The following is a 23520-nucleotide window of genomic DNA, read 5'->3' as shown; positions in this document are numbered from 1 at the left end:
CACTCACTCACATTATTATGTCTTTGGTTTGTGAAACCTAAAAATCTTGCTCCTGCTTTTAACCATTAGTTAATTGATGTGGTTATAATTGAACATTTTAAATTAATGCTGTCAATTTATTTATTTTTTTCTGTAACTCTTATTTTAACCGGTGGCCATTCCTTAAAGTTCTATTATTTAACTTATTATGGACTCCATCCACACATATATTACTGATTGTTATTTTTATTTCTTAAGTTAATTGTACTTTGTGTGTGGTAAAAACAATAAACAAACAATTTAGAATTTCATCTCTCCTTTCAATCTCTACTTGTCAGTAACCCTTGTTTATATTTCATTGTTATAGACTAAATGTAGTAATGTATGCCAAATCAGTTTCCACTTTAACTTAAATCACTAGAGCATGTCCAACTGTCATATTCTTGAAATTCATAAACTAAACTTCTTGTCTTTCAGAATAAAGAAAATAGAAAATCTAGATACGCTGCTAAAGCTGGATGTTCTTGACCTTCATGGCAACCAGATTCAAGATGTTGAGAACCTTGGCCACTTAGAAGAATTAAGAGTTTTGAATCTTGCTGGAAATAATATCACAACGGTGCAGAACCTCCTAGGAATGGATTCCTTAACAGAACTCAATTTGCGCAGAAATAAAATCACAATTGTTGTTAGTTTTATTATCACTAAAAATTTTCTGTATAAATGAATGTAACATTTAACATTTTGTATGCCAATAATTGCATCAGTGATTTAAAGTCAATTAAGCTCTGTCTACACTATCAAACTAGTTTTACAGAAAAAAATGTGATGTGCCAAATATGGTAGTGATTTGCTTAAATATGGTAGTGATATGACATCATCATGTCCGTCTATGGGCACATCACATTTTTTTGTCACAAAAAGTTTGATAGTGTAGACAGAGCTTAAGTCAGATGTTTTACCAAACTTCTCTGGCATATATCTCACTAGGTAAAACCATATTTTATGTGCTGATTTCACAAATCGCTTTATGCTGATCAACAACACTAAATTGTATATAGGAAAGATCTTCTTACTTTTATTGTATTTATGTTGTATTTTATTTTTATGTTTTATGTAAAAGGGTCATGCAAAAACAGAATTGTAAACTTCTTAAATGCAGGATCCTTGCCATCAATTATATGCTGTAATTGTAAGGTTATAAACGATAAATACATGTGAATGAATGAATGAAATTCTATTACAATTTCCTGTTTTTGGAAATACCTATTTATTATGTTATATGTTGAGTTGTTAAAGAGTTCTCTTCTCTGATATTGTGTATGTTTTTTTTTTATTTCAGGAGGATGTCGACAATTTACCCACACTTCAGAGACTCTTTTTAAGCTTTAACTGTATTGCAAGGTTAGTATACAGTATGTAGATTTAGCACATTTGTCCTCTAGACAAGAATTCATTTAATGTTCACTCTTATTATGTTGACTCTTATTATGTTTACTCTTCTTATGTTCACTCTTCTTATGTTCAGTCTTTTTATGTTCACTCTTCTTATGTTCACTCTTGTTATGTTCAGTCTTTTTTGTTCACTCTTATTATGTTCACTCTTATTATGTTTACTCTTATGTTTACTCTTCTTATGTTTAGTCTTTTTATTTTCACTCTTCTTATGTTCACTCTGATTATGTTCACTCTTATTATGTTCACTCTTATTATGTTCACTCTTATTATGTTCAGTTTATTACTATAATTGATTGATTTATTTTTATACACAGTGTAAAGAATACTATTTAATTTTTTATTTTGATTTAAATTTATTTACATTAAATTTAATTATTAATTTATTATTAAAACAAATAGATTTTTCCAACATATTTTTTGTATGTATTATTTGCATATAATTATGCATATTAATTATAATTAATTTTCTAGTAAATTTGTGTTATTTACTCTAAACTTATTTTTGTACAGTTTTGATGACATCTCATGCCTTGGTGATAGTACATCACTTACAGAATTATCATTGGATGGCAACCCCCTGTCACATGATTCATACTATAAACAAACGATTCTACGGAATGTATTCCAGCTAAAACAACTAGATATGAAACGAATTACCGTATGTTGATCTATTTTTTAAATATTTACACTGCTACTTAGCAATTATCATGTTGACAGTTCCTAGTCTAGGTGTATGAACGTTAGGCTAGTGATCTGGAGGTTGTGGGTTTAAGTCCCACCCGAAAATCACTTATCATGTACCGAGTACACCGTACAATCACATCAGGCTAAGGCAAAACATCTAACCAATAAACTTTAAATTTAGCTAATTAAATAGTTCCCTTACACAAAGCTATTTCACAGTAGTTTTCATTATCATTATTATTATCACCATTATCTTTGTATCATTATCTGTATCTTATTATTCATTTTAAACCTAGTTGACTCTGAATAAAAGTTTAATTCTTTAAACTTTATTTTGTAGGATGAAGAGAAACGAATGGCCAGTGTATTAGCACGGAAGGAAGAAGAAAAGAAACGAGAGGTCAATAAGGTTGCGATTCTAAAGGTACATACATGTGGAAAGTCTTTGTTGTTTTCTATAAAGCTCTATGTACACTATCAAATATTATGTGATGTGCCCATATATGGACACGCTGATGTCATATTACTACCATATTTGGGCACATCACACTTTTTTGTCACTAGTTTGATAGTGTGGACAGAGCTTAAGACTTCTATCAAGATTGAAGAAGTGGTTATTAATACTAATCAACCGTCTCCATGCTTTGTTTTTAGGAAAAAAGGAGAATCGCAATCAAGAATGCTGCACGCCAGTGGGAGATAACAAAAGGCATAGCGATTGCTAAAACATCACGTCTACAACAATCCCTGTGTAGCAGTGGAGACAGTAGCACGCAAGGTACTCCAATAAAAAGTAGGCCAAGGTAAGGCACATACAGTGTACTAGAGTGAAATTACACTCCCACCGCTGATTAGATATGAAACAAGTTATTTTAGTCCGTCATGCTATCAATAATCTGCCTTTAATAGTACAACCCTTATAACATTTTAAAACTTTTTTTTTTCAACCATAAAACAAGGAGCAACAGGGTAATGTGTTGTAGTATAGTGATTGCTGATAGTGATTGACGATATACATGATTCATGCAAAAACGCACCAAAATTATAACTTGGTGTCTTGCTTTATCAATATTTCAGATCATATAGCCAAATTCAACCCACTATTTCTTATTTTATTATTTGCGATTAAATTATGTGGTTTTGTGAAGAAATAACAAAATATGTTCCTTCTGTAGCTCAGCAGAATCTCAAGACAAATCAATGGATTTAATACATCACAAGCCACCAAGCAGACCAAGCAGGCCATCTAGTGCCAAGATATCTAGACCAAGTAGCGCTTCAAGACGTTCTAGAGCTCCAACTCCTGATCTATTAGCCAAGTAAGATGTTCAATATTATGAAAATAAGAGATTGCATTCCTCTAGCTTAACTGGATAAACCAACATTGGCTGTGCTACAACTTTGAAGAGATAAAACACCCCCATCAGTTAATGGTAAAATCCATGATAGTATCTCTTTGTGAAGACAGGCAAAATTGACCCATATGGAAATAGTATAGTGATTTATAAGTCCTTGTTTGAGCTTGTACAAATATGTTTTTTTTTCTTGTGACAGCACTCCTGAAAATGACCTTTGTCATTTAGCAGAACTAGAGGGCGACACACTTCATCTGTACGGACCTGGATCGTTGGATTCTTTAGAAAAGAACTGGGGAATCCAAGCAGCTGGCGGTGTCAACAATGTTTCTTTTATGTTTATTGAGTTTGATAAGATTGCAAGACATCTTCACAAACTTAGAATTAGATTTCCAAATGTTTCAGTAAGTTTAAATGATGTTAGACAAGCTTGGTTCCCACCAATCAAAGCGACTGATGCTTAGTTGTTAAATTACTTACATTGTGCATACAGTGCAGTGCGAACCAAACTTTAATTTCACTTCCCTTTTAGTGGAGTTGTGGCTTGGTGGTTATGATGCTTGGCTACCACTCCAAGGGTCCTGGGTTCAAGTCCTGTGAATCTCTCAGGGTCCCTAAAGATCAGCAATTGCTGGATGGATCACCCTAATTAAATATGGGTTGTTTGTTTGTTTTTGTGGTAAATAAAAGAGGGGGATTGCATATTTTGATACAAAAAAAAAGAACAATGTACTATAAATCAATCTCTTTCAGTGTTTTGAAGTGTGATGACATGATAAAATACTGTAGTAGATTACTATAACCAACTGTTATCTCTTTCAGAATGTCACCTTTAGCGAGTGTAATATATGTACGCTACAGCAGCTGAATGCATTAACAAGTTTAAAACGACTTGAAAACATCTCAATATCCAAAGAAGGCAACCCAATAACCAGCTTCACTTTATGGAAGCTCTATCTACTTTATAGGTTATCACACTTCAACCTAAAGAAAATAAACGATGAAGAGGTAGGTTATTTACTGTAGATCAGTATATAGATTGTAAACATTGTAATGATGTTAGGACTGTTCCATTTTTTCTAGAGGGTGCCTAAGGTTGTATAACAGTTGCTACTGCAGAATGTTATATCAGAATAATGGTATTTTTAGGTTCATCCAGATAAGTACACACACAACTAACATCACTTTGAATCTTACCTGTCAATAATAAAATGCTGATTTCTGTTTATTCTGAAGAAAATATTTCTATATTTTTAGGTGACAATAGAATTAATAGCAAAGGCAGGTAGATTCTTTTCACCAATCAGTAAGCTGTCTGCATCTCAACTGCCATCCTACAGGAGCCTAAGCCTACTTGGTGACGTAACACGCAAGTACACTCAAGGCCTAACTGAGCTTGAGTTGAAGGCTAAAAAGCAGCTAGTAACAGAGCAAAAAGCCACTCCTGAACACCTTGCTAAGGCTGGTTTGCAGTACTTTTCAGAAGCAGCACTTGAGAATATGGAAAAGGTACAACATACTGTACAGTACTTTATACATTCTTACATACGTTAACTAAACATTATGTAGATGTAGGTATGTGACAAAAAATTGCGAAATAGCGATAAACTTAACAATTGATTTGTGGAGTGGAATTTAGAAGTATTAGAGAATGTATGATAAACAACATTTAAAATATCGAGCATCAGTTAATCATGCCACAATCCAACAGTTAGAACTAAGCTGGAGAAAGAAATTAAATGAACTTAATTGCCATTTACACCCGCTCAACACAATTTGAAGTTGTAAAAAACAGGGCCCCGAAACCGCAGCTCAGAAATACCGGGATAATGTCCGGCGGGGGATAGTTTTACGAATCTGTAAATATAAGAGTTATATTTTGTAAATATATTTCATTTAATATTTTTGTCCTGTGAAATCTCGGCCCGAATCTGTGACTCAGAAATACCGGGATAGTTTTACTCATCTGTAAAATATGTTATAAATATTCAGTTATATTTTGTAAATATATTTCATTTAATATTTCTGTTCTGTAAAATCTCGGCCCGAAACCGCGACTCAGAAATACCGAGATAGTGTCCGTTGTTTGCTCATCTGTAAATATGAATATTTTGTATTATATATTTCATTTAATAATTTTGTCCTGTGAAACCTCGTCCCCGAATCTGCGAATTAGAAATACCGGAATAGTTTTACTCATCTGTAAATATATACCGTATGTTTTATGAAAATACAATACAATCATTTTGAATTCATTTTGTTGTTACTTCTGTCATTTCTTTTAGTTTATTCAGACAAATAGTGGTGATTATAATTAGTTAATGAATATTAATATGTATTTAATATATTTATTGTTTAGGTCCAGATGTGTTCTTGCTATATTCTAAGATATCTGGAAAAAAAAATTAATTGTAATTTTATCTTTTACTTTTTTCATTTCAAAATTTGTCATGTTATTGTTATACACTAAAATATTGGACCAACTCTGTTATTATTGGCCAGATGACAATTTGGTATCATTTTAATGCTAATTTAATGCTCTTTTCAATGATATGACAATATAAACAATTTTTTTTTTCACATACCTACATTATGTACCGCATCTCTAAAGCTCTGTCTACACTATCAAACTAGTGTGATGTGCCCTAATATGGTAGTGATATGATCTAAACGCGTCTGTTTATGGGCACATCATATTAATTTGTTACATAAAATTTGATAGTGTAGACAGAGCTTTATCCATTACAGTGGAGGATCCAGGATTTTGAAATAGGAGTGCCAAGGTCCTAATAATTGTGAAGTATGAATGTACTATGTATGTATGTGTTAATACTTTTGATTGGAAAATATATTACAATATTACTATGTTTATTTTGTTTTTTTAGGAGCAAACTGTACACCAACATTTTGCAAAGAAGTACATAAAGCAATTGACAAGTGAAGCAATAAGAGCTGATGAGAAGAAAACAAAGCTTTACCAAATATGGCCACAGATATTTGTGGAGATGATAACAGATGCTGTTATCGAAATGCAAGATGTAGATGTTTATACAAAACAGAACTTTCAAACACTTATGTCAAAGAAAGGTCACTGAATGGCGGTTGAAAGAGAGTTATTAAGTGATGTCAGTGTGAAGAATTGATAGAGGTTCAATGAGCAGGCAGATGCATGCTTTCAGTGTTTAAGAATGGAAGTTGATAGAGTGTTACCAAAGAAATATGATCCACGATGGTTAATATGAAAAATTATATGAAATATATGTTGAAAGAGAGAGAGTGAGTGAGTGGGGGAGTGAGTGGGGGAGTGAGTGAGAAAGCAAAGGAATACATGGAGTTTGAACTACGTTGGAGTGGTGAAAAAAACAACAGATGTGAATGATGTGTATGAAGAATGAGATATGTTGAAGGACGTCAAAAGTATGTCAAAGAGCAACTGCAGCACTTAAAGGAATGTTGATAGTGTCAAGGATGTACTACGGATGAGTGATTACAGTACAAGGAGTATAGAAATGAATTGATGTCAAAGATCCCAGTTAGAAGTCTTTCTGAACAGTCATGTCATTGATGAAAGATAATTATGGATTCAGTACATGGAGGAATGAGAAGTATATCCCATGTTCTGTTTATATAATACTGTAAATGGAAGTACTAGAGGTTTGATATTGTAACCATGCAGCTATAAATTAAATCTAATTTCTAACTCGATGGTGTAATTCTTCTGGTGAGGTATAGATTCCTGATGCGTGGAGGATGTAAGAAGTGATCTTGTTGAATATATTATTCAGTGTCAGAATGCTAATGGTTGTTAAGAGATATTAGCAAGCTATATTTGGAACATCTTTTCTATCATGATCTTACCTTCTCATTTGTCTGTTCATAAACGATAGATGGCTATTGTATGTGACTTGGAACCACCAGGTGTGAAAAAAACAATGTGTCTTGAAATGTGATGCAAGTTGCTGATGAGGCTTAAGCTCTGTCTACATTATCAAACTAGTTTGACAAAAAAGGTGTGATGTGCACAAATGGTAGTGATATGACATCATCATGTCCATATATTGGCACATCACATTTTTTTGTCACATAAAGTTTGATAGTGTAGACAGAGCTTAAACACTTTTGATGATGGTGATTGAAAGAATTTGGATGAATTATGATAGTGAATTAAAGCTGCAATACGTAGATGTAGTAGATAAACTTGCAATTCATTCTGTAACATTTTTACTACATTTTAACACTTTGCTATTACTGTAGTAAAATATAATAGAGACTCTAAAATGTTACGCCCAAATGACGGGGATTCTTAAAGTAGAACACCTCCCTTGGGACACCCCTATTAAGGGGACACTTTCCTATGAAATGAACAGGATGAAATGTGTGTTACTGTTAACAGTACAGTCAACCCCTATTAAGGGGACACTTTGTTGGGTCCGTCAACCCCTATTAAGGGGACACTTTGTTGGGCCCGCCAACCCCTATTAAGGAGACACTTTGTTGGGCCTGTCAACCCCTATTAAGGGGACACTTTGTTGGGCCCGTCAACCCCTATTAAGGGGACACTTTGTTGGGCCCGTCAACCCCTAGTAAGGGGACACTTTGTTAGGCCCGTCAACCCCTATTAAGGGGACACTTTGTTAGGCCCGCCAACCCCTATTAAGGGGACACTTTGTTGGGCCCTTTTCTGTATTTCCAAGACATCATTGGGTAATATGTGGTGTACATACACTCTTTTGTATTTAAGTATTCAAATACTTATAAATGTTTACCAGATAAACAGAAACAATATGCAACTACAATGTTTACACTAATGTTGACTCTTTATTTTTACGACATTTAAGAACATAAAAACTGTTTAATCTGTTTTTAAAATTTGTATGATTTAAATCTTGTTCTGTGTGATTACTTTGGTATAGACTTCATTTTTGTACAACCAAAAATATTCACATTTTTATGGGATATAAACATGTAGAGACATTCTGGTTGTACAAAAACAACATTATCCACATACAGTAGGACAGCCTTATTCACGGAACGCCCCTATTATTAAGGGTGAACATGAATGAGGGGCAATAATAATATATATTTTAACACTATGGCCACCTCTAATTATGGGACACCCATATTAAGGGGACACTTCGGTGGGTCCCGAAGATGTCCTGTGCGGTCATTGTTGTTTTAAAATTAAATCTATGACTTTTATGGTTAAATTACACATTATGGCTGTTTTTTATTATTTTTTTTCATAGATTGTTATATAATATAAAACTGTTCAAACTTACACAATCATATGAATTATAGATGCACTTCATAGAATACACTATCAAAGCATTAATATATAATAACATATCCATTTAGCACCAGACGTTAGTTCAGGAAATACAGCATTAATGTACATTATCATAATATATTATGAACAAGCTTTATTTTTTTTCAGTAAAATCATTTAAATTTGGATTTATTTTGTAATTTCAAAACTATAAAGGCAAATTGCACTTAATATTAATAATAGAACTAAAAAAAAAATTTAATTTAACAAAAAATTGGATTCAATCAACATGCAATAGACACTTATTAGTATAAGTAGGAATGGATTATAATAAATTTAAAGTGTTTATAAAATGATAAATAAAACATAAATTATAATTTGAATTTAAGTAAAAAAAAATCTTGCATAATTTAAAAATAAGTAATATCTAAGATGGGGAAAACAGAACTACAGGTATTAATATAACATCTGGTAAACATTTTCCCCAAACAGTATAGTATATGCCTAAACAATAAAATATTTTGATTCATCAAAAGCATTGTCAGCCTACAATGGCAAGTTTCAATACTGTACTGTACATCCCATAATAGAATTCAGTTTGCGTACTGTATATTGTACAGTTTTCAGTTTGTGTACATTATTATTTCCGTCATTACATATACTGTTATATTATGCTATACCGCATACAACATTTAAAATCCATGCACTGTACAAATTTGGCACTTTAATACTTAATATGGTATTCCTGTCTTCATGTAATACCTAATATGGTATTATTGTCTCCATGTAATACCTAATATGGTATTACTATCTCAATGAAATACCTATGGTATTACTATATCCATAAAAGTAAATACGAATTATGAAGATTGCAGAACATCACTTAAATCAAAACAGTTGTTAGATTGCCTTGCTTAAACATATGTGCATATTAGGTATCTATTGTAATATCTCTATGCTAGTAAAACAACTTTAAGGACAGTATAAGTGTACCTTTACCGTATTAGGTATTTAATATAATATCTCCATATATAGTATAACTGAAATATGAATAATTTAGTCATCTATACGTGATAGGACAATGTAGAGATGGATCATTACCTAATCATGCTCTATATGAGTGTATATTGTTAATACACCAATACAGCATTACCTTGCACATTAATGTCACAAATGGTGCATGTTACAATATTCTGTGACATATGATATTACTACACCTATTATAAAGTAATTTTTAACAATACAATACACTACACACTTTTTCTAGGCATACAATGTTAAAGTGCATTTTTCAGATTTCAGTGCTAGAAACATTACTGTATGTTCTGTACAACAAAGGAATATACATCACACATTAATACAGACAATATTGAGCCTCTGTATTGCCCATGGCGATAATGATGGAACTTACACAAGTGAAGCATATGTGATTCATATTTGAATATTATCATAATAGAAAGGTATTTGATGAGAACATTATAAGACTAACATTTAAGAGCAACATGTACCATGGAGGTATAAAAATAATTATTATTATTTTTATACCTCCATGCATGTACAGTACATGAATATAACATTGTACTTATGGCAAGTAATGAAAATGGTAATATTTCAATGGCTAAAAGCAATTGCTGAATTTTAAACCAACCTAGTAAATTTAATTTACATCAGCAATTTACACGTTCAGTAGATGTTCTTCTTTGAAATTGAATAACGTATTTTTTTTGGACACTAAATATTTTCACTTCATACATGTTTTAGTGACGCATAAAAAACCTGTATTAAAGGTCAGTATTCCTATAAACAAACAGCCAATTAGACTCCGTTACATACAGTATGTAAGTATGTTTTCAATAAAATTTCCATCACCTACAGTAGTAGTGCCAGGCTAAATATAGAATATGTAACATTCAGTACCTTTTACTTTAGTATACAAGTAACAGAAAGGCATTGCTCTCTTTATATAAAATGTCTACCTAAAATTAATAAAGACTAAAAACACAGTTGAAAGACAGTTATAGTAAAAAGTATTAATATTTATATGCAAAAACATTTCCCAAAAAACCTCATCCAAATTGATGATATAAAGCCACAATACATGATTGTAATATATATGCAAAGGAATTATTGACATTATTCATAACAATTGTTTGTTTCTATATAATATATAAAAACATAGTGTGTGAAGATAGTATGTCAAAACTACAAGTATATTAACTACTAAAATCTCAACCCTGTTTACACAAAGGTTAAAGGTAATAAAAGCATATACGAGCTAGAAACTTTACTGTGTAAACTCAGTTTAAGCATACTGTAGGTTAGTAGTAACAAGCTAACATAAAGTTATTTCATGCCAGTAAAATACAGCCAGTGATTATGTTTTGTGGCACTTACCAACCACAAAAGTAAAAGCACTCAGTCAGAACACTTATATAATCATTAGACTATATTACATATGGCTCTCTATACACTAATGACTAAAAGAAATGGATTCACTATTGTACACTACTATACTAATACCTGTAGCCTACCAATATACTATTATACCCAATTTACAATAAAAATCATCTCATATACAATGTCCTGGATACAAACAATAGATAAAAAGAATTTCTAGGGTTTTATAATACAAAGGAATACTGTAATAGAAAATGACTAGGTACTGATAATAATTATACACACATGCTAACAATAATACATTTACGGAATTAAATTACAGTATTATGATTTCCATTCATTCATTAGTAATTATCAAAGTTAGCAAGCGCTAGATAAATTAGTCTTTTCTGGACATTGATTGTAATAATTGTAAGCTGCAAGTGCCAATTGATAAGTTAGCCTTACTTGGGACACCATGTTTTTAATAGTTGGCCCATATAAATCACAATATGTTAGGCTTTTAATTTGATATAAATGTGTTTAGTAGCAGGCCACTGTTAAGGTAATACACATAGGTAAGTCAGTCTTACTGGATACTGAAGGGGCTTGATAACAAGCACAATTACTGTAATGTACAGTAATGAATTTCTTATATTAATAGTAGGCCTTGATAAACAAATGCAAAAGAATGTTCAGTTCAGACTGATGTTTTTCAATAGTCATTACTACTATCACAAATATAAAATTAATCAGATTTAAAACTTTCCTTTACTTCATGTGGAAATCTTTTTTTTTAAAGATAGGATTCAGGATTCTGAAAAAAAAAAGATGTAAAAAAATAGTTATGCCAATAGTAAAGAACTATTAATAGTTACAAATATACATTTTCAAATTTGTTTCCATAGTGATACAGGTCACAATGGATTCTTATAAACTGACCTATAATATACGTGAATAAGTGCATTGTGTAGGATTGTAGATAATAATAATATATATCATTTTGTTTGACAAATCCAGTAAATATATATAATATTTTGGTCCTCATAAAACCTCCTCACCAAGGGATGTGGATTTATATGGATGGACTATTACACAATGCCAAGTATGGAGTGAAGCTTCAGAGCTTGCTAGAACAGGTTGCTTATTGGATTGGGTTTGATATATTAATTAATACCTTTAAGCTCTACACTATCAAACTTTATGTGACAAAAAAATGTGATGTGCCCATAATATGGACATCATGTCATATCACTACCATATTTAAATAAGCATATCACTACCATATTTGGGCACATCACACTTTTTATCACAGACCTTTAGATTGACTTTACCTAGTCTTGATGTGCTGGGCTGCTGCTATCAGGTTTTCTCTTTGTCACCAGAAGGTTGCGGACTTTGTCAAAAGCTTTCTCAATCTCTTTTTCGTGTTTATCCAAGAGAGGAAACAAGAGTTTGTCGTAAAGAATGACACCTCCATTGCTTTCAATGGGAGCCATACACCACAGCAACACGGCAGACTAAGGACAAAGCAAATTTAGTTATGGATAATAAAGCTGATACACACCTGGAATAAATGGCACAAAATAGTAGAACGTGCTATGTCTAATAACGATGAAGCATGTTAATATATTATATGGTAAAGTAATACAATATTTTCCTCCCTCTACAGCAGTGGAGCTAGATTGATCACATCATGATTGGTCAAATTACTTAAGTTGTGCTTATGTGTTGTCCACAGGCTGAGATAGACCTGTCTATATTGGCCGAGATAGACAGGTTCACAGGGGCTGCAATACTAGATAGACCTGTCCACTTGGGCTGAGATAGACCTGTCCACTTGGGCTGAGATAGACCTGTCTACAGGGCTGAGATTCTGTGGACCTGTCCACATGGGCTGAGATAGACCTGTCCACATGGGCTGAGATAGACCTGTCTACAGGGCTGAAATTCTGTAGACCTGCCCTATAGAAAAAACATCCGGGATCCCACCGATATCACGGTCGTGATCCCGCCGGGATCTCGCCATGATCCCGATATTTTCGACCGAAATTTTTGGTCGGGAATTTCGGTCGAAAATATCGGGATCCCGATTGACGTCCCGATCTTTTGGGAATCCCGATTACCCATCCGTATCGGGATTTTTATCGGGATTCACGAAAAATCGGGATTTTTGGTCGGGAATTTCGGTCGAAAATATCGGGATCTCGAACGACGTCCCGATTTTTGGGATTTCCCGATTACCCATCCCGATTTTCATCGGGATTCACGAAAAATCGGGATTTTTGGTCTGGAATTTCGGTCGAAAATATCGGGATCCCGGACGACGTCCCGATCTTTTGGGAATCCCGATTACCCATCCCGTATCGGGATTTTCATCGGGATTCACGAAAAATCAGGATTCGTCACTGTAAATGCCATATGGCTTCTCTTTATAGCAGACGTAGACAAAAAAGGATAATTGCTCATTATATATCTTTAACTGTATAAGCCTAATAGTTATGGATACAATGACCTTGCAATAACTGTGAATAACCAATTTATCATTGAATAATATGTATATTTAAAATTAGAATACAAATTGAATAGTAATCAACAATGCACTGATGCAAACATAGGCCCTCCTTGTAGTGTACGTACATATAGTAACTAAATTCAGAATTTTTAGAATGATTTATGTATAAAGCAATATAGTATTAGTAGTTTATGCAATCTAGCACTAGATTTTGATCCATCCCATAATTAATCTTTGTCAAATTTTGTGTTAGGAGGACATTATTAATCTGGGCACATAAAAACCAGCAAATCAGAGATTATATTGCCCGGGTCCTGTTTAAAAAAAAATAAATTAACCAATTATTATTAAAAACTGATTCTATTGGTAACTAGATTTGAACTCGTCACTTTGACGAGTTCGGGTTATCCGCGCAAACGCAACATGCACATACTTTAAACTATGAACCTCGACAATTATTATGCCATCCTATGACATGAAATAAATATGTTTAAAGTGCTGAATTGTACCTAATATGTAGCATACAGCATATTACAGTATTTACAGAATACACTGTATATGTTATATACAGTGTAGCATAGACGAAATTACGAGACCCATCTTTTAAATCCAATTATTAACACGATGACGTCATCAAATTGACATATAAAATAACAATTTTAGAAGATAATTATCTAATTAATTACATTGATACAAATTTGAAAAATGTTGGGCACGTAAAAGTGAGATCCGCTCTCGTTTAAACGCAATGAACTTTTACGCAAGAGATGAAAATGTGACTTTTTGAATTCAACTGGCCATATGATGACGTCACAACATCTAATTGGCAAAATATTCACATGAATTTGTATCTACAATCCAATAGCTTCCAGAAAACGTTTTAATCATGATTATCAATTTTTATTCTGACGAGCTATAACAGATTGAAATTTACTGTAAAGATGAAAATAGGTGACCCACGTTATTTACATTTTTAGACATGATGACGTCATAAAAATTAAAATATTTTTATCTCATGCTAAAGAAAGTTGATTGACCTACACAATATATAAATTTAGGAGAAAAAGGAATACAGATAAGCGTGATGCGCTCCATTGAATGTGATGAGCAATAACGAAAGAGACAAAAATCCTATATTTTACATTCGTGTGGCCATACGATGACGTCACAATGTTTTTTTAGCCTTATCGATGCATGATCCGATATCTACAACTCATCAACTTCTAGATTTTGTAATAAAAATAAACGGTTCACGGTTTACTTTAGAAACTATGACTGTTTAAAAAAAGACATAATTTTGACGATTTTTTAAGCTTTTTAATAAAAAACGCGCACGAATTGTCTAATTCAACGTGTTCGTATGGCGTTATTTAAACTGGAAAAGGTCTAAATTGTTTTCAAAATTACTAGGAAAGACTTGAAAAATATAATTCAAGAGAAAAAAATATGTTTTTAACGCTACGTGCGCACCGTGTGCGTAAAAAATTGCGCGCCCGTGGGAATTTTTGACATGCTCAAAATGACAAGAAACGCATAAAAAGTTGATTAGAAATTAATTTTGCGCATTTTGAAATTTTAAATGCGCGTGCGCGCGTAACTTCTTGTGAAACATGCCATTTTTAATCCGTAGAAAGTTTGCCCCTGATATGACTTAAATTTTGTCAAAGTGTCAATACTAAATGACTTTTGGTTTTTAATCTATAATCAATCATTGAAATTCATAAAATTGCGCGTAAGTCACGTTGCGCAACTATGACGTCATTCAAAAATAGGAGGTGCACAACTTCACGTAAATGCCCATATGCTGTCAAAGTTATGAAATGTTATGTTTACACATTTTAGAGAAACGCGACTCACAAAAAGGAAGGAAGGATCCAAGAATAATACAGAAAAAAACTATTGATCCCATACAATAACAAGGAGTTATCCGCTTGGTATACCAAGCGGATAACTAATAAGTTCCTGTTTCAGTTTGATAATTACAATTATTAGACGTAAATAAATACTTGATAGCTAAATGTTTATTTATTTTAGATCATTGTTTATGTCACGATGATACCACAAGCATTAATATAAGTCTATAATAAGGGGTTGTGTTTGATCTTATCATGATGATCATTGGACATTGTACTTTGAGGGAAGTAATCATGCTGAATAAAAGTGATTAATAAAAATAAATCATACTGACTTGAGCATAACTTTGAGCTGGTTACATTTTGTTGCTGCAAAGAGGCAAATACATTATTAAGTTTTAAGGTTTGTATTCATTTTTCATATTCACAATTGTACACTTTCCACTTTTCCAGATTACATTTGCACGTTTTTTTAAAAGGGGGAGGGGAAAGAAAGAAAGTTGTCAGCAAATAATATCCAGAAACAATATTTACGAAAGATAACCATATTTTACGATATTCATTGATATTAAGTAAGTCATCGTTAGGAAAGTATAGAATACATTCATATTGAAGTTGTAGTGGAACATTTAAAGTGTTAATAACATTATTTTTTGATTTGCATCTCTAATGTATAATACATTTTAATTTGCAGGTTAATTATCTGAACCCAGAGGCAACAATGAACAAAGCTATATGCAAGTACACTGTCACACTTATCACTATATTATTCTGCCAGACAACTATTGCAGTAAGGTTTATTTATGAACCAATGGATGATGCAGCAGTAGAAGGAAGAGAAGCATACATCACTTGCATCTTCATGGATGTCCCAGAAGATATGGAACGTAACTATGACGTCATCTGGACCAAAGATTCTTACATTATCAGCCACCCAAGCAATGGATTTGATTTGAAACGTATTACTATTAACAATCAATATGACATGGCAAAATATTTTTTGAAAATTGACCCAGTGAAGAGAGAAGATGCAGGAGATTATCGTTGCTATCTGAAATACAATGGCAATGTCCTGCTTATTTCCAGAATTGGGAAGCTTACCGTGCGTGAAATACCATCAAAAGAATATCCAATTGTGAGGTTTAAGAAGTCATCTTACAACATTGGAGAAACTGTCGTCGCGATCTGTTTGAGTGAGAAGACAAACCCTGAATCAGATTTACAGTGGGAAGCAACATCAAAATTGAATACTTCAAATGACAATTGGCCTATTATATCAAACAATACACACATTTGGATTGAAGAATCAGAAACAGCAACTAGATTTACAAATGGATCTCGGTACGTTTGTCGCCTTACTGTACCAGATGAAGTTGCTCCGAGATATTGTGAAAGCGTACCACTTTACGTCATAAATGAGAATTTGAAAAAGACAGTTTTGACATCACCAGGAAGAAAATATCTAACAACTATGCCTATGACTACAAATCCTGACCAACATGTGAATACATCATACATTAGCATAACCACTGTAAGCTTATTAATATTTTTTATATCTGTATCAATAGGTCTTGTAATTTATATACATAGAGTAGGCCTAAATAATAATTACACAAAATTGACCAGGAGTTTTTCATCACTCAAACGAAAAAAAACAGAAAAGGAAGAAAACACAGAATCCAATCGAGTTTGAACAATACCATCATTAAAGCCGAAACAATGGTCCAGCGAATATAGTTTATTAAACTGTTATGACAATGTTATCATATTATACTGTAGGTTTTTTTGTAGAGGCAAATTATCCACATGGGCTGAGATAGACCTGTCTACAGGGGCTGAGATTCTGTAAACCAGATTCTTTAATTAATTTAGTTCAATTTAATTTAATCTTTTAATTAATTTAAATTAGTTTAATTTAGTCCACATGGGCTGTCCATATTGGCTGAGATAGACATGTTCACAAGGGCTGCGATACTATAGATAGACCTGTCCACTTGGGCTGAAATAGACCTGTCCACAGGGGCTGAAATAGACCTGTCCACAGGGGCTGAGATAGACCTGTCCACATGGGCTGAGATAGACCTGTCCACAGGGGCTGCGATATTATAGATAGACCTGTCCACATGGGCTGAGATAGACCTGCCCACATGGGCTGAGATAAACCTGTCCACATGGGCTGAGATAGACCTGTCCACAGGGGCTGCGATATTATAGATAGACCTGTCCACATGGGCTGAGATAGACCCGTCCACATGGGCCGAGATAGACCTGTCTACAGGGGCTGCGATACTATAGATGAACCTGTCCACATGGGCTGAGATAGACCTGTCCACATGGGCTGAGATAGACCTGTCCACATGGGCTGAGATAGACCTGTCCACATGGGCTGGGATACTATAGATGGACCTGTCCACATGGGCTGGGATACTATAGATGGACCTGTCCACATGGGCTGAGATAGACCTGTCCACATGGGCTGAGATAGACCTGTCCACAGGGGCTGAGATACTATTATCTATAGATAGACCTGTCCACATGGGCTGAGATAGACCTGTCCACAGGGGCTGAGATAGACCAGCCTGTCCACATGAGCTGAGATAGACCAGCCTGTCCACATGGGCTGAGTTAGACCTGTCCACATGGGCTGAGATAGACCTGTCCACATGGGCTGAGATAGACCTGTCCACAGGGGCTGAGATAGACCTGTCCACAGGGGCTGAGATAGACCTGTCAACATTGGCTGAGATAGACCTGTCCACAGGGGCTGAGATAGACCTGTCAACATTGGCTGAGATAGACATGTTCACAGGGGCTGCGATACTATAGATAGACCTGTCCACATGGGCTGAGATAGACCTGTCCACATGGGCTAAGATACTGTAGACCAGTGCACTGGGGTAAGCCCTTTCTTTTGAAAGATAAACAGAGTTCACAAGCCAAAATAAGTACTAAATGACCTTAATATAATATAATAATTAATATCTGTATTTCAGTAATTTTTTAATTAGCGATTCATTTTCTGATAAAATACTGTAAAACCCCGACTTACTTTGGAGAAGTAGTAGAGAGGAAACCAAGCCAATAGACATTGCAGGAGATACTCAATGATTCCAAATGCACTGTTAGTTACAATAAAGAATTCAAATACACTGTAGAGGCCGAGAACCATCCAGAAGACGAGCCACTGTGTCACTTCATTCTTCTTGAATTTTTCACCTTTAATCACCTTTAAACTGTAAATTAAACAGATTTTAACATTCTGTTTTATTACCATCCTCTTTTATTCAGTAAAACAAACGTAAGAATTGTAACTTAATTTTATAGCAGTTTCCTTTTTTATTGAACATACACAGAGGTGCCTTACAAATTGAAACATTACCTTCAAGGCGCCTCAATATTTCTTCATAAACAATAAAAGTGAACAGTTGTTTTTCCCTTTTGCCATTACAATTAGTTATTAATTGTTTTTTTTTAGAGAAAAAAAGGTATTTTTTAGAACAATTTCTTTGTGACTACTAAATGCCATGTTCATTAATTCTCTGACATTTTTTCTATGTCGCAATCAGGTTGCAGATTGTTCCATTAAACAGGTTTAAACCTTCTACTTATTTCTATTACTTTATTTACAACAGTTTATGATGGCCTTTTATGTAAAACAGAAGAATGTAAATAATCATTGTTATCATAAACTTTAGACTATGGTGGTAAGAGGTGTTACTATATTGACTTTCAACCCAAAATGCTCAGCTTCTGTTTGTAGCAATCAGCAAATCAGAAATGGCAATTTTATATTAAGGCATCTAGGCATGAATTAACATAATTTTTTGTTAATAATTTATGATAAATACTGTATCAACAGAAATTTGTATTTTGAGGACCAAACCAATGTTCAAGAATATTTTCGAAAGAGAAGATATATTAGACTGTAAAATAAAACACAATTTTATTAAAAAAATAATAATTTTGGATAAATTTTATTCAAATATATCTGTAAAATCCACCAAAGGTAAGGAGAGGCAGTGAATATGCAAGAACATCTACAGTAAAGCTCTGTCTACACTATAAAACTAGTTTGACAAAAAAAAGTGTGATGTGTCCAAATATGATAGTGATATACCAAAATATGGTAGTGATATGACATTATGTCCATATGGGCACATAACATTTTTGTCACAACGTTTGATAGTGTATACAGAGCTTTAGAAGTAATTATTTAAGTAATTTTACCTGCAATATGTTGGATATAAGAATGTTGTTAAGCACATAAGAATACCGATTGGATAGTAGATAATGACTCGTAAGACTGGGTATCCAAATAACAGGTACAACAGTAAAGATACACCAACCACTGTAGAAAACAACAAAAATATATACTGTAAATGTAATACTTATATTACTATACATGGTAACGTTGCGATGCACTAACATACTGCATTGTGGGATACTGTACATGGTAAGTGTTCGTAAGCATCTTTTTACATCTTTACATTTTTAAAATGAGACTGTAAATCACATTGTATGTACTGTATAAATATTTAAAAAAACTTTTAATCAAAGAACACATTTCCAATTTTATTATTGGTCAAGTTTTTTTAATTGGAAATTTGTAATTTTCAAACATCTAAATTACAAATTTAGAATCTTGCAACAGAGCCGAACAAAAACACTGTAAAAATCCCCCCTAAGCTTATGGCAGCAGTGGCAGAAATATTTACCATATTATCAACTTTACACAATGGATTTACACACAAATTCTTCAGACTGTTTAGATGCTACATGTATATTCACACCTAGACAAGCTAATATGTATTTGCAACAGTTCATTTACTTCCTATGAGATTTAAACCATTGATGTAATTGTTGATAAATAGCTTATATAGCATGTGATTTACTACTACAGTATGTGGTCATGCACTGATGAGCAAGATATATTATAGTAGTGTATTATTAACATTTGACATACTGTATATCCAAAATAACTGATCTAACTAATATAACATTAAAATGAAAACAGATTGAATATCCACTACTCTAGAAGGCAGCATTGTCTATCAAGGACCCTGGGATTATAATGACACACTAATATTAATAATATATAATGATACTGTATCAAGTTAAGCCCAGCAGAATTATGTCATTTTCATTGGCCAATACACCAATACAGTTTATTTATAAATAAATAACGATATATATATCTTTATTAATTTATAAATAATTAATGATATAGGCCTAGTAGCCAATCAAAATGAAAATTTTTATTTATTAAATATATATCCCTACATATTTATACTGTATGTTCAAGACTTAATTGTTTGTATGGCACAATCTGAAGTAATAATATTGTATAGGCCTACCAACTTTTTTATTATTACTTTGATGGCCAAACAGGATAGGGTTGGGTTACCCTGAGACTGAGAGAAACATCTGGTAGTGTAATCTTTCCTAACTTTAATAATCCCAAGTATAATACTTCCTGTTCATATTGAGCTTGATTATATTATATCATTTTTACTATCAATATTACAATAGTAATACAAATAGTGTTATTATCATCATCAGTGTATACATATTAATAGGCCTATTGTGCTACTTTGACCTATGATTCCCTGTGTGCAATACCTCATGCTATATTAGAAGTCTTCAGCTGAGATTGTATGGCTGGCCATCTTTTTTATAGACATTGTACACAGGATAGATCATCTTAAAAGGCTATCAGAATATGTAATGAATATTCATATAGAATTCTGCCAGCATAATAAATTTATTACTTTGGATACAACATTTTAATAGGGATTGTTTTCCAGTATATTAAAACTCAAATAATATATTGTATTGTATTCTATGTTTAAAAACAATATCTCCAGAAGCTTTATACAAACAGTTTTTATTATGATGATTACTGTTATGCCAGAGTATCAGGAATAAAACATGAATAATGTAAATAAAATACCCAAAACAACAAAACAAAAACATAAAATGATTTTAAAATGGAATCATTTAAAAAGGTGCTGGGGTTGGTATTGGTTGATATTAAAATTAAGGGTGTTAATTTCTAATCTTTTTTTCAAAAGTTCACCCATTTAAATAGCTTTTGCAAAATACGTTATTGACACAATGTAGTGTTTACATTTACAAATGTGTCTGTTTGCCATATAAATACAAGGAAAACAGGAAAATATTTGTTTCTTGTCCATTTCCTTTTAATAAAGATATGTATTTGTTATTGTATTATCGTATAATTATTTTTTAAACTTCATAATGAATCAGTAGTAATTTTACAGGGAATGCTTCCACTCTGTTCCTCAACACAGTTTTGTTCGTTTCTAGGTGCAGGCATACCGTAAATCTTCTAATTGTAACCCTGGGTTATTATTCCTTGATTGTTTTTTAGGGTGGGTTACTATTAGAAGGGGGTTACTATTAGAGTAGTGGGTTACCAATTACTAATCTTAAATTAGGCACTTGAAAATAGTAACCCACCCCAACTATTCCGGTCAGCAAATCATAACAAAATAATAAAACAGTATGAATAAACAAATTTGTTTGAACTTTAACTTTATTTTATAAACTCAAAAACACTCAATCCTTCCCCACTCCCGAGATCAACATGCATTATCTCCTTATTTTCAAAATACGGCTGCATCATAAACGACCAGTCTTCATAATGTCATTTTGTCAATAGTTTTTGTGACTCTTCTAATATTAACCCCATGGGTTACTATTAGAGTAGTGGGTTATTATTATAGATTGACTTATATAAGGGGGGTTACTATTAGAAGGGTTATTACTATTAGAGTGTGGGTTACTATTATTAGAGTGTGGGTTACTATTATTAGAGTGTGGGTTACTATTAGAGTGTGGGTTACTATTAGAAGATTTACAGGTAGTCATAGTTCATCGCAAATTAAATGCTCTGCATGGAGCAATTGACTAAGTACTACTTAAATATAATATAAATTCAGGCCTACTGTAAGTTCATTATTGAGATGCAGCGTAATATTAACATAATAGATCAATATTATAGCACTGTAATTAAGACATATTTGTCATCTCACCGTAAACACCTGTATAATATTGCTGTTAATAATATTATAATTATTATCCTCTCATTACCATAATTTTGACATTATATTAATATCACAATTAGTAGTGTAAAAATAAAAATGTATATATATTGTAACAATAACATACAACAATTTATAATTTCACACTACCAGATTACTTGTATAATACCATGTCATAATTATTTGGTAGATCTTCTTCCATGTATCATCTGCTGTAATATATTGATCATTATGATATTAAATATTTTTATTATTATTTATATGATTTAATATAATTTTAATATTCTAATGTTTGATTCTATTATTATTAGAAGAAAATAAAAGTTTACCGCAACCATTGCACTCCCTACCCCTGCATTGGATTGAATAAACAAACAATATTAACAAAATACGAATTAAAAAAACAAAGTACACACACCACCACTGCTGCTGGACCATTATTACCCTTTTCACAAATCAAATCCAACGCCACATATGGTGCAAATATATATTATTAATATGGGTTATATGGCGAAAATAAAGTTAGATTTCTGGATACTTTAAAAGTAGATTACATTCAACAAAATGATCAATATAGCGGAAAATCCAATCCTAGAAGTGTTCTCCTGCACAAATTCTAGTCATGAATATGTAGGCCTACTCAACCGTTTATTGGGCGGGTGGGTGTTGGTTCATCACGGATGCACTAACCAGGCCTGGCTGGAGAAAAATCGTCTTCATGATCGGTGTAATAACGGTTTATCAACTTACCAATAATCGATATTTTTATCATAGGTGGTTGTGCATTCACCTTGGCTTTAATATCTTCCACGATATTCGACATCTTGTCGTGTTTTTTTGGTTTTGTTTGGTTACTACTACGACACTCCCAGTTTCGATCAGGCCTGATTAATTATTCTCCAGTATAAAAAAAGAGCCCGGGGAATTTTCTCACACAGAACGTGCACTACGCATGCACGACACTAAGCTC

General features: G+C 32.8%; 2 protein-coding genes across 7 annotated transcripts in view; one reads left to right on the top strand and one right to left on the bottom strand.

Moving 5' to 3' along the window:
* Positions 1-8345, top strand: part of LOC144854881 (leucine-rich repeat-containing protein 49-like) — a 21481-nt gene extending 13136 nt beyond the window's left edge. For all 5 annotated transcript variants that reach the window (XM_078712887.1, XM_078712888.1, XM_078712886.1 and 2 more), the window contains 10 exons: positions 457-667; positions 1322-1383; positions 1948-2095; positions 2462-2545; positions 2776-2924; positions 3297-3440; positions 3676-3880; positions 4299-4484; positions 4734-4985; positions 6362-8345. In XM_078712887.1, coding sequence (XP_078569013.1) covers positions 457-667; positions 1322-1383; positions 1948-2095; positions 2462-2545; positions 2776-2924; positions 3297-3440; positions 3676-3880; positions 4299-4484; positions 4734-4985; positions 6362-6571 — 1651 coding nt within the window. In that variant the 3' untranslated portion in view covers positions 6572-8345. The remainder of the gene's footprint in view (positions 1-456; positions 668-1321; positions 1384-1947; positions 2096-2461; positions 2546-2775; positions 2925-3296; positions 3441-3675; positions 3881-4298; positions 4485-4733; positions 4986-6361) is intronic.
* Positions 8345-23520, bottom strand: LOC144854900 (receptor expression-enhancing protein 5-like). 2 transcript variants are annotated; one of them, XR_013614721.1, is made up of 6 exons: positions 23301-23520; positions 19714-19834; positions 18536-18719; positions 12453-12638; positions 10964-11935; positions 8345-10898 (listed from the first exon to the last, which is right to left on the bottom strand). XR_013614721.1 is itself a non-coding variant. In XM_078712916.1 (5 exons), exons 1-4 carry the CDS (start codon positions 23371-23373, stop codon positions 12453-12455), a joined length of 564 nt encoding a protein of 187 aa, XP_078569042.1. In that variant the 5' UTR covers positions 23374-23520; the 3' UTR covers positions 8345-11935. The 2 variants fall into 2 exon arrangements, 1 of the variants encoding a protein (XP_078569042.1); XM_078712916.1 differs by having other exon boundaries at positions 8345-11935.

Source organism: Antedon bifida, chromosome 10 (genome assembly GCF_963402885.1).
Source record: "Antedon bifida chromosome 10, ecAntBifi1.1, whole genome shotgun sequence".
NCBI lineage: Eukaryota > Metazoa > Echinodermata > Crinoidea > Comatulida > Antedonidae > Antedon > Antedon bifida.
Note: the sequence above shows the minus strand (reverse complement) of the source record. Positions and strands in the feature narration are given on the sequence as shown.

Excerpts from the sequence above, each read along its gene's own strand:
- LOC144854900 (XM_078712916.1), bottom strand. The coding sequence starts at position 23,373 with ATGTCGAATATCGTGGAAGATATTAAAGCCAAGGTGAATGCACAACCA. Across the intron at positions 19,835-23,300 it reads GATAAAAATATCGATTATTG|TGGTTGGTGTATCTTTACTG; the intron begins GTAAGTTGATAA and ends TGTTTTCTACAG. Across the intron at positions 12,639-18,535 it reads CTCTCTACTACTTCTCCAAA|TCTGCCGTGTTGCTGTGGTG; the intron begins GTAAGTCGGGGT and ends CTTTGTCCTTAG.